Raw genomic sequence first — 12,159 nt, forward strand, 5'->3', positions numbered from 1 at the left:
ATGAGATCTTAAACTGTCTGAAAATGTTCTGCATGGCCTTCAACACTCACCCCACTTCACCTTGCTACCCTTGGTGTCTCAATGCAACATTCACTGCTCAGTTGTATCTCCTTGGTTAGGCTCAGCTATTAGAACAACTGGACTTTCCAGGTGGTTCAGCGTTAAAGAATTCACCTGCCAATGCAGGACATGCAAGACATGCAGGTTTGATCCATGAGGTGGGAAGAAACCCTGGGGTAGGCAATGGCAACCCACTCTAATATTCTTGCATGGAAAATCCCATGGATGAATAAGCCTGGTGGGCTACAGTTTATGGGGTCACAAAGAGTCGGACACAAAGCATGCACACACTAGAAGAATTACCTGTTTTTTACCAAAGCTGATATTAACCCCTGTACTGGATGGATGTCTGAGGAAGGAGAAAGATAAATTGGTAGAAACTGCCTCAGAATAGCTTATACTAAAGGTTAGCTGCTTTAACTCAAAAATAGGAAATTTTCCAACAGAGGCAAACAGATGGAAGAAAATCATAAGCTAGGAGAGGACACTCAACTCATGGCCACCACGGGTCAACAAGTAATGAAATAGGGATGATCCAATCAGAGGAGATATGAAACCCTAAAGGGCGCCATTCCTTTATCATGGTGCTGTCAGAAAGGGACTGAAAGTCATTCCTGAGTACTTTTTTCATGAATATTCCTTTAGTCTTTTACCCATGGCATTGCTGTTCAGCAGAAACACTCCAAAGGACAATCCACTAGCATCTTCAAGGCATAGGAAGAATGTCTGTGCACCATACAAGTTAGTTCCATCCTGCAGAGAGACAATTTAAAATAAAAAATTTACAAATAAGCCCCACGTGGCCAGAAAGAGCTTAGGAAATCAGTATTAATCATGCAAGAAATGGACAAAAGAACTTGTGGTCAAAGAAGACACAGATTTCTAATACAAGGTCTATATTGATGTTGATGTTAATCAAATGAATTAGTATTTTCTTATACTAATGAGTCGGCTGTGAGAGCTTACGATGTGTTAAGATGTAGAAGAACAGGAGTTTTGAAACTGTCGTTCATAAAAGCTCTTCTCTATAGGTATCAAAAACAAACTTAGGGTTACCGAAGGGGAAACTTGGCAGGGTGGAGAGGGATAAATCAGGAGCTTGGGATGAACATACACATGTTACTATCTATAAGATAGATCACCAAAAAGGATCTACAGGGAATCTACTCAATAATTTGTCATAATCTATATGAGAAAAGAATGGATATATGTATATGCATAATTAAATCACTTTTTTGTACACCAGAAACTAACACAACATTGTAAATCAACTGTACTCCAATAATTTTTTTTGAAAAAAGCAGCCCTCAAACAGGCTTGACCTTGACTCAAAGAGGTTTGACCTAACCCCACCTGCAAAAACTCCATCAAGTCCTTATATAAATCAGTTCAGTTCAGTTCAGTCACTCAGTCATGTCCAACTCTTTGTGACCCCATGGATAGCAGCACGCCAGGCCTTCCGGTCCATCACCAGCTCCTGGAGTTTACCCAAAACCATGTCCATTGAGTTGGTGATGCCATCCAACCATCTCATCCTCTGTCATATATAAATCAGGCACCATTTAATTTGCAACTAGATGGAGATCTATTTAAGATATCTGGTCTTCTAGTCTTTACAAAAGTAAAAATTAGAACTTGAGCTGGGCTTCTAGACTTGAGAACAGTAGTTCTCAACCTGGGCCACATTCTACCTCAATTAAAACAGAATCTCTGGAGACAGAAGCAGGCAGCTATAGTTTGTTGAATTTCCTGGGGTGTTTCCAAAGTGTAATCATGTTTGAGAATCACTGCTCTGGGACAGTACGTCTCAAAATTTGGCATGCATAAAAATTCCAAAGGAATTTAATTAAGGTGTGGGTTCTGATTTAGTAGTTAGAAGAGAGAGCTGAGAGCCCAAATTTCTCGTGTGGTGTTTCCTGTACTGCATACTTCAAGCAGCAAGGATCTTAGGCTCCTTATTAAACAAGCATCAGCAGCCATATCCCAGAGGACCTGCTCTGAATCAGGTCCTGTTTTTCTGATAGGATGTGGTATGGTAAGGAGCATGGGCCAGGGGTTAGATCTTATCTCTGTTCCTTACAAACTATTTTTTGTTGTTGTGTTTGTTGTTTAGTAGCTAAGTCACATCTGACTCTTTTGGGACCCCATGGACTGTAGCCCGCCGCATTCCTCTGTCCAAGGGATTTCCCAGGCAAGAATACTGGAGGAGGTAGTCATTTCCTTCTCCAGGGGATCGTCCTGATTCAGGGATGGAACCCACATCTCCTGCACTGGCAGACAGATTCTTTACCACTGAGCTACTGGGCAAGCTCTTGTTTGGGTTTTGGTTTTATTTTTTACATTGTGCTGTTTATCTGGCTTCTCTAAACCTCAGTTTCTTTGTCTGTTAGATGGAGTAAAATAAACTTATTTTTTCAGAGTTCTTTTGGTAAATAGAGATAATGCATTTTTTAAAGTCATTTAATAAATTATTCCTCTAATTTCCTTTCATCCAGTCACTAGTTCTGCTTAATCAGGAAAGTTGCTGAACAAAACCTGAATGTAGTATTGCTGAGCCTAGAAAATATCTCTACTTTGAATTTTAGCAGTAAAAACAAAACAGAGAAAAAATAAAATAATTAACAACAATGAAACTTTATTCCTTCTATTCTCTCACTGCCCCAAACATTCTTCAAGGAAAGAATGATTAATACAGAATTTTAGTTGACATTTTATCCTATTTTGCTGACAAACCTGGTAAGTTGGTAATTTGTAAAGGTCAACCTAAAATGTGGTGATCAGAACCAACATATTGTGAAGAATCAATATTGGTTTTTTCCACAACTGGTTAGTTCAAAAGGAAAATAAAATAAAAGTAGTTGGTATTTATTGAGCACTTTCTATGTGGAAGACACTCTTATAGAGACTCTATATGTATCTGTTCATTTAATCACCATCACAACCCTATGAAGTAAGTATACTACCCCCATTTTATGAATGGGGAACTAAAGATACAGAGGGGAAACCTGCCCAGAACCACATAACTGGTGAGTGCTGTTGTTATTGTTCAGCCACCAAATCATGTCTAACTCTTTGTGACCCCAGGGACTGCAGCACATCAGGCCTCCTGTCCCTCACCATCTCCTGGAGTCTGCCCAAGTTCATGTCCATTGAATCAGATGTGCCATCCAGCCATCTCATCCTCTGTTGCCCTCTTCTGCTACTGGTGAGTAGCAGCACCAGAATTCAGATCCGGTAGCCTCACCCTAGCAGCTTATTCCTAACTGTTATACTGTACTGCGTGCACGTCTCTTCATGACTAATAGATGGGGAAACAATGGAAACAGTGACAGACTTTATTTGGGGGGGCTCCAAAATCACTGCAGATGGTGACTGCAGCTATGAAATTAAAAGCCGCTTGCTTCTTGGAAGAAAAGTTATGACCAACCTAGACACCATATTAAAAAGCAGAGACATTATTTTGCTGACAAAGGTCCATCTAATCAAAGCTACAGTTTTTCCAGTGGTCATGTATGGATGTGAGAGTTGGACCATAAAGAAAGCTGAGCACTGAAGAATGAACTGTGGTGTTGGAGAAGACTCTCGAGAGTCCCTTGGACTGCAAGAAGATCAAACCTGTCCATCCTAAAGGAAATCAAACCTGAATATTCATTGGAAGGACTAATGCTGAACCTGAAGTGAAAAACTGACTCATTTGAAAAGACCCTGATGCTGGAAAGGATTGAAGGCAGGAAGAGAAGGGGATGACACAGGATGAGATGGTTGGATGGCATCACTGCCTCGATGGAAATGAGTTTGAGCAAGCTCCAGGAGCTGGTGATGGACAGGGAAGCCTGGTGTGATGCAGTCCATGGAGTCGCAAAGAGATGGACACAACTGAGCGACTGAACCGAACTGCACTGCTAGGAGTGACCTCATGAAGAGGCTATGATATTCAGTGAAGGGGGGCCCATCTGAAAGCTTACCCCATTGGGGGTGGTGTCCCTGGCAAATATGGGCCAGGTCTTCCAGTTCATGTCATGCCGGTACTGCTGGTGCACGTGTTCTCCCAGCCCATACACATTGGCACTAGGCAGTCGGATGGAGAGCTGCAGGAACTGGTGAGCAAACAGCAGGGGCCCAACGCTGGAGTCAAACCTGGACACAGGTAGAAAACATGGGACAGGTGGGCAAGTGGTGTGGAGAGAATGCAGCTGCTTAGAAAATTGTCCTTACAGCTCAAAGACTCAGTGTGCTGTGCTCTGCTCAGTCACTCTGCTGCGTCCACCTCTCTGTGACCCCGTGGACTATAATCCACCAGGCTCCTCTGCCCATGGGACTGTCCAAGCAAGAATACTGGAGTGGGCTGCCATTTCCTTCTCTAGGAGATCTTCCTGACCCAGGGATGGACCCAGGGATCTCCTGCATTGGAGACTGGATTGGATCTCCTGAATTGGATTATTTACCACTAATGCCACCTGGGAAGCCTCCAAAGACTCGATGCTCCCTGTTTAATTGGCTCCATTTGCCCTCCTGTGATATTTTCCAATGGATAACAAGAAAGAGATCAGGTACCATTTGGCACATTTCTTAGATTCGTCCCCCTAATACTCTATTATGTGATCAGATTATTCTTACATTATTGTAGATGCTCTACAGAGAGCTACTGGTGCATAGGTGTTAGAAAGATGGAAGGGAAAAAAGGGACAATAAAGAGGAAAAATGACCTAATGGAAGGAAGAAAAAGAAAAAGGACACAGCCCAGTGCCTGGCCTATAATAAATGCTTAGTCATAACAGAGGAGGAGGGGGAGAAAGAGAAATAGTGGAGCAAGAAGAAAGAAAGAGGCAGAAAGGCAGCGAAAAGTATGCATTTGAAGGTGGAGAGTCTGGTCACCATCAGTGAGCTTACAATCATCTAGATTATTATAGAAAGGCATTCTTTTTCAGGTTTGCAAACCTCCCTCCTCCATAACCTTCAGACTCAGCTCTCTAGGTAAGTTTCCAAAACTTACAGAACACGATTGTTGCTCGTTCTGATCACTTTGATGCCAAACGGCTGTTTGGAGACCTCAACTTTATACGTCAAGGAAGAGGCAGCATTTCCTGTGAAGGGTTGCACGTGTTCATGGGGTACTTCATATCTGTTCTGGTTTTGGTCAGTTAACTGTCCAGAGAGGTTAGCAAAAATAAGTCAAATTGGAAACATCTCTACTTTTTCTAAAACAGAAGCATGCCTACCAACACCATGCTTCCCAACACCTATGCTCCTGGCACTGGAATCTGGGCAGCAGATTACATCCTAATCTGAAATTACGTCACCCAATTCAGATGTTTAACACTTGGACATAAGTTAGTCTTTAGGTAGAAACATACACTGTAAGTCTGCAGACATGACTTATCTCAAGAATTTTCAAAGCTGTGATCATTCTTTTCTTCCCCTCCCTACCACATTTCACGTGGTATCAAGGGAAAATGCATGAAAGCCAAAACTCACCAGTGAACCCTATAATATATATCTGGGAACTTATCACACTGAAGGAAGGCAATAGGTACCTTCAACATACAGGTGCTAAGTAAGAAAATGACAGTAGATAAAAATACTCTACTAGCAAATTTTTCTCTTTTGTAGTAACTGCAGTCCTCAGGAAGGGAACAAGAACTTCACAAAAATTTTTCTAAATAAGCAGGTATCATCTGATACCACTTATATGTGGAACCTAAAATATGACACAAAAGAATGTATTTATGACAGAAAAAGACATAGAAAACAAACTTTTGGTTACCAAATGGGAAAGGGGGTTGAGGAGGGATAAACTAGGAATTTGGGATTAGCAAACAAAATCTATAATACATAACATATTAACATATATATAATACATAACAAAACTATAATATATAGCATAAATGTTTAAGAACAAGGTCATACTGTAGAGCACAGGGAACTATATTCAATATCTTGTAATAAACTGTAATAGAAAATAATATGAAAAATATAAATAAACTACAACCTTAAAGTGGAAACGGTTAGATGTCTGGTATTCTGCTGTGAGAAGGACATTGTTGACATCATTTCCAAACAGAGATGGAGAAGACAACCTTTCCAGCTGGGCTGTGAATCCTAACGTGAAAAGGAAGAGAGTTTTCAGAGTCAGCTGTGTAAATTCACAAACAACAGCTGCATACAAGTAACCTTCGTGTCAAAGGGGCTGGTGAGAAGCCTTAGCTTCCCATCAGAAGAGGAGACACAGATGTGGACCTCATCATGCACGCATACCACACTGGACCAGATTCTGAAGCTAGGCATTGCTGCTACTTTATTCAAAAGCTATGCCTCTCTTCTCCAAAATCTGAACAGAAACACCCCTCTCCTTCCATCAGCCCATCAGTCACTCCTACACCCTTTACACTCTCAGTCCTCTATGTGTTCATATCCATTATTCCCTCTCTGTTGTCTTCATGTTACATCACAGGTGATCGTAGGCACTGACGCCATCTCCTTAGTTAGGTGACACACCAGATGAGAGTCCAGACCTTATTAGAAAAGTCCATCGGGCCAAGAGGCCCTGGAGGAAGAGCATGCTCTTCCTTTATGCTAAGAGCCTCCCCCAAGTGGTCAACTTCTGTTATCCCCAGAATGTTCATTATTATAGCTGCATTTTACGATGGGAGAAAAGAAGAGGGGATGTTTAGTCCATGAACAGTGACAGTGACTAGCTAACTTTAATAAAATGTTGATAAAATTGGAATTGTTTCCATATCATTAAAATTGCATTGTATTAGAGTTGTTGGTAGTCTCAGAGGTGACTGAGTCCAAATCTCTCTTTAAAAGTTAGAAACTTGGGGAACAAAGAGATCACGATGTATAGACAAGGTTGCATAAGGAAATGGCAACCCACTCCAGTATTCTTGCTTGAAAACTCCCATGGACAGAGGAGTGTGGGGGGCTACAGTCCAAGGGGTCACAAAGAGTTGGACCCAACTGAGTGCACTCACACACACATAAGGACAAAGACAGGAACAGGACATGTCTCCCAACCCTTAAGGCAGAGAGTGATCTTTTCCCTTGATGCCAAAATAGATTCCAGTCCATGCTTGAGAGCAGTGCCCATCCTATCACAGGCACTGTGGCCGTGCAGAGCAACACCCTGCCTGCTGGTACAGCTTCCTACTGCAGTGTACAGAGCCACCCTCCAGAGGACCTGGAGTTCCTTCTTCAGGGCTCAGTTCGGCTTACCTGCATTTGTGTTCATGAGGTCGCCCCCTACTTGATAGCCATGACTCTTAGAATAGTAGCACCAGGGCTTACTTATGGTTCCCTGAGGACTCCAGCAACAGCCACGCTGGTCACAGGTAGCCTGAAATAAGAGATCAGTCAGAGTAACTCCATTCATTGATAAATATGATTGGAGCCTGTGGTCTCATGAACCTTGTTTTACAAATAAGTAATCTGATAGTCAGAGGAATTGTGCCGCAGCCCAGTCAAAGCAGTGTTTGCCCTCAAAACTCATTTTTCTGGCTAACATCTTTCTTTGTTATTGTTATCATATAACAGTATATGATTGCAGTGCATTCTATACCTCTCATCAGAATAAAACTGATAAATTTATTTAAAGATTCTAAACTACAATATAGCTATATCACCAGTAAGCCAAAATGACAAATACAGATTCATTAATTTTGGTTTTGGCTTTTTAAAAAAAGACTTGGCAATTAACTTTATTCAGAAGCTTTGAAATCAAAGTAAATTTGCTTTGACTTTTAAATGTGTATATTATAAATTTGTATACTTAGTATATGTGACATATATGCATATATATTATGTATATTTGTAAATATATATATACATTTTTATATATAGTCTCTCAGTTCATCCCAAGGCAGAAAGCAACTGTTCCATGAAACCCAAATAGATTCTAATTCTTATTTTTAAAAGTTACATGCCTTTAACTATAATTAACGACTCAATCACATGGATACTACCGGCTACCCAGGTAGCACTAGTGGTGAAGAGCCCTCCTGCCAACAAAAGAAACAAGAGAGATGTGACTTTGATCCCTGGGTGGGGAAGGTCCCCTGGAGAAGGAAATGGCAACCCACTCCAGTGTTCTTGCCTGGAGAATCCCACGAACAGAGGAGCCTGGCGGGCTACAGTCCATAGGGTCACAGAGAGTAGGACATGACTGAAGTGACTCAGCCTGCATGCACGTGGATAACTAAAATGAATACAATCTCTTTCTCATGTCAACTAATCTGGAAGAAGCCGTCAAATTAAATACAACAAAATGCAAAGAAAGTGCTCCTCTTGAAGAGTAATAATAAAATATTATAGCAAAAATAAGTTGTAGCTTCCAAGATCAGATTACAGAAAGTCTCCTGTCTTCCTCCCTGTCTTTCCCTTGTTCTGTCGGAGCCCTCCCTCTGGGGGAAGTGAGGTGCTGCACTGCAGTGTGACCCACATGGTGAGGAACCGAGGGAGGCCTCTGGGCAACACCCGGCAAGGCACTCAGGCCCTCAGCCCAGCCACGCTTGAGCAGCTGAATTCTGCTAATGATTACAGTAATCACAACACTCTCCCTTGAAAAGAATCATCCCCCCGTCCCAGCAGACACCTCGATCACAGTGTGTCAGAAGCCTGTTGGCCAAGAGCACTCAGATACACGAAGGCCAGATTTCTGACCATAGAAATTGTGAGGAAATAATGTTTGCTGCGCCAAGCCATTATTTTGGAGATAATTTCTTCCACAGCAACAGATAATGAACACACCCTGCTACATTATTTTACAAATGAAGAACCTCGGGCCACAGAATTCAAAGTTCACAGGGGTGAAGTGATTTGCCAAAGCTCACTTAGTTAGCTATTGAGAAGGCAAGGATCAAAATTTAGTTCTCTTGCTCTCTGTTTGTTTGTTTCTATAGTCTGGGTTAAGTATCTGCTGAACATATGACCAACCTAGATAGCATATTCAAAAGCAGAGACATTACTTTGCCAACTAAGGTCCATCTAATCAAGGCTATGGTTTTTCCAGTCGTCATGTATGGATGTGAGAGTTGGACTGTGAAGAAGGCTGAGCGCCAAAGAATTGATGCTTTTGAACTGTGGTGTTGGAGACGACTCTTGAGAGTCCCTTGGACTGTAAGGAGATCCAACCAGTCCATTCTGAAGGAGATCAGCCCTGGGATTTCTTTGGAAGGAATAATGCTAAAGCTGAAACTCCAGTACTTTGGCCACCTCATGCAAAGAGTTGACTCATTGGAAAAGACTCTGATGCTGGGAGGGATTGGGGGCACGAGGAGAAGGGGACGACTGTCAGGAGCCACCACGGGAGATCCCACCCATGACAAGGTCATGTGGAAGAGAACTGTTTAGCAAGGCTTCAGGACTCAACGGGCTCCCTAGGCGTTTTTGAGCATCTACCCCAAAACCAGAATCTGTCTGTTCTACTATTTCATGACTTTCACCAACTCCTCTGACATTAACAGGAGGCTATTCCTGACTACCTTTCTCTGGAGAAAATCAACTTAGGGCTATAGCTAACAAGTCTCTTGGACATGAGAAAAATATTTCAAATCAAACCCCTCTTTTGGCATTCTAACTTGCTTGGCAGGTATATCCAGACTCTTGCAGCTACGCATGTGATTATTCACAGCCTCCCAACTATGAGAGGCACGGAAAGCCTAAAACATAGAGCTTTTCAAAGAGTTAAGTTATTAGAGTAGTGCTGGCATAGGATTTCATAATTGGGCCAATGCTTGTTGCTAAGTTCCCATATCTCTTATCCACTGTGTACCTGGAAGTGCATTAGTTAACATAGTTGGAAAGTAAGAAAAGCAAGTGTAGCCTTGAAATTAACCACATCAGACTTTTGAGCTAATTGGTTCATTCTTGTAACTCTCTGCACCTTTGCTTCATGAGAAATATAACTTGTTTAATACTTTCTGAGGCTGACATAGATTAGAAATATAAGAAAAATCATTTTGAGGGAAAATAAGTTTTCTGGTTGAGCAGCCTTTATCAAAAGAGGGTCATAAAGTGTTCACAGGTCTCCAAGGCCAGAAGATAATGTACACAATATTGTTTTTGGAAAAGGTTTGCAGAAAAAATCCTGGTTTCGATAAAGACAAAACAGATGTAATGTTTGGGCTGACTCTGTATGACTTTGCATCTTTCATTTCCCTCTATGTATAAGACAAGGTATAAAAGTACCTTTTAAAAATAAAGCTATTGGGCCTCTCTCGAAGAATCTTGGTCACCCCGTGTTTTTCTCTTTTTCTCTTTTTTTTCTCTCTTACTTTCTTTTTCAGGCTGATACCTTGGGGCATAGAGGCTCCCTGCGTTCACTTATCTGCCTGGGTTTCTAAGACCTGAACGGGAAGACATTCTGCATCTTCACTCCCTCAGGAGACCAGGAAGGCACCTGTGGCCTCCGTGAACAGGGCAAACTTCTTGTCTCAGAGTTTTATTGGCTTTCTACGTAAACCAAGGAATATCAGCCTCTTTCTCTCCTCCATTTTCTTATCTACAATATTCTTTCCTTATCTCTCTCTAAATCATCCACCAACACCGTTTTTCCTTCAGGTTCCCCTGGATCCTGCGGGGGCTGGATCCCGGCAGACAACAGAGGACGAGATGGCTGGATGGCATCACTGACTCAATGGAGGTGAGTCTGAGTGAACTCCGAGAGTTGGTGATGGACAGGGAGGCCTGGCGTGCTGCAATTCATGGGGTCGCAAAGAGTCGGACACGACTGAGCAACTGAACTGAACTGAACATACTTTCAGGGGATATGGGAATGCTTTACAAATGTAAGACACATAAAAATTGCTTAGATATATAAACAATTAGATTTAATCAAATGCTAATTTTTATGCTAATAACTGATATTAACGATCAAAAAATGGTGTCCATCTGTGGCTTCTATTGCTATGGAATCAGGCTTCATTGTGAACTCAACTAGTCCTCAGGTTTTGTTTTCTCTTTTCAAAACCCATTCAGATGAAACTTCAGTATAACAGGAAAAGAGAAAGGTGTTGAAAAGAGTGTTAAGAAGAATGATTTCAGGATGCTCCCGGAGCTTAATAATCTCTTCATTGAACTGGAAAGGGCAAAGATCAAAGAGTGGCCCAGGCAGCAGAAGAAGTGTTGGCTGCCTGGAAACCCCAGGCCCTGCAGCTGAGCTAAGCAGTGATGGGAAGCAGTGCGGGAAGAAGCAGAGCCCAGGCACACAGACAAGAGAGTAAAGAGTATGCGAAATATCGGAAATGAGTTGCAGAGAAAAGCTATGAAAAAGACAATATGAAAAGGATCGAAGGCACACAAAAAGAATCAGACCTAAACCCAAGACAAAAAACAACCCTTGAAGTCAAACCTGAGAATTAAAATTTAAGAGAAACTGCCAAAATAATATAGGGTGTAGCATTTCCAATACAGTACTAAGGGGAAAAAATTCTCAATGCAAAAAATAAGGAAAGAAAACATGTATATGGGAGTGAAGGTGAGTGGGGAGCAGTATGTGAAAAAAAGAACAAGTGGAAAACACGAAATGAGACTGTAGTTTTTCAGGTCAATTGCTATATGGCTTAAATAATTAACTTAGAAAACAAAGATGATCTGATTACATTTACAGAAATACATTCAACTGAAGCTGCTTATAGACAGCACTCCCAAAATTTAAGCTTACAAAAGCACAGAAAACGGGGGAAACAGTTATGTGAGAAGAATACTAACCAAACACCAGAACTATAGTAATAGCTGATAAGTAGACTTTAAGTAAATATTCACTATTAGGGAGACACAGAGTCACTATATGAAGATGAAAACTCACCAGGAAGATATGACATCTCAAATCTGATATGCACCTGATAATAAAGACTCTAAGCATTTACAGGAAAAAAAAAATTTAAAGAATCGAAACGGAAACCCGAAAAAGATATTAATTATATCATGGACTAGTTTTAAAGAACTCCCTCAGTAACTGATAGATAAAGTAGACAAAAAGTAAAGCTACTTTGCTCTTTGCTTAATAGATGCGTACAGGCTCCTACACTAAGACAGAGGGAAACACTGGGTTGAACTCAGAGACGGTGAGAAACCAGATGCTGAAGACACTCTTTATGACCT

At 41.4% G+C, this 12,159-nt stretch overlaps 1 protein-coding gene across 1 annotated transcript in view; it reads right to left on the reverse strand.

Moving 5' to 3' along the window:
- Positions 1-12,159, reverse strand: part of MGAM (maltase-glucoamylase) — an 87,525-nt gene that overhangs the window by 60,067 nt on the left and 15,299 nt on the right. Inside the window, exons 4-8 of the mRNA XM_018046851.1 lie at positions 7,276-7,396; positions 6,050-6,159; positions 5,054-5,205; positions 4,026-4,197; positions 714-813 (exon numbers count right to left, since the gene is read on the reverse strand). Coding sequence (XP_017902340.1) covers positions 714-813; positions 4,026-4,197; positions 5,054-5,205; positions 6,050-6,159; positions 7,276-7,396 — 655 coding nt within the window. The remainder of the gene's footprint in view (positions 1-713; positions 814-4,025; positions 4,198-5,053; positions 5,206-6,049; positions 6,160-7,275; positions 7,397-12,159) is intronic.

Source organism: Capra hircus, chromosome 4 (genome assembly GCF_001704415.2).
Source record: "Capra hircus breed San Clemente chromosome 4, ASM170441v1, whole genome shotgun sequence".
NCBI lineage: Eukaryota > Metazoa > Chordata > Mammalia > Artiodactyla > Bovidae > Capra > Capra hircus.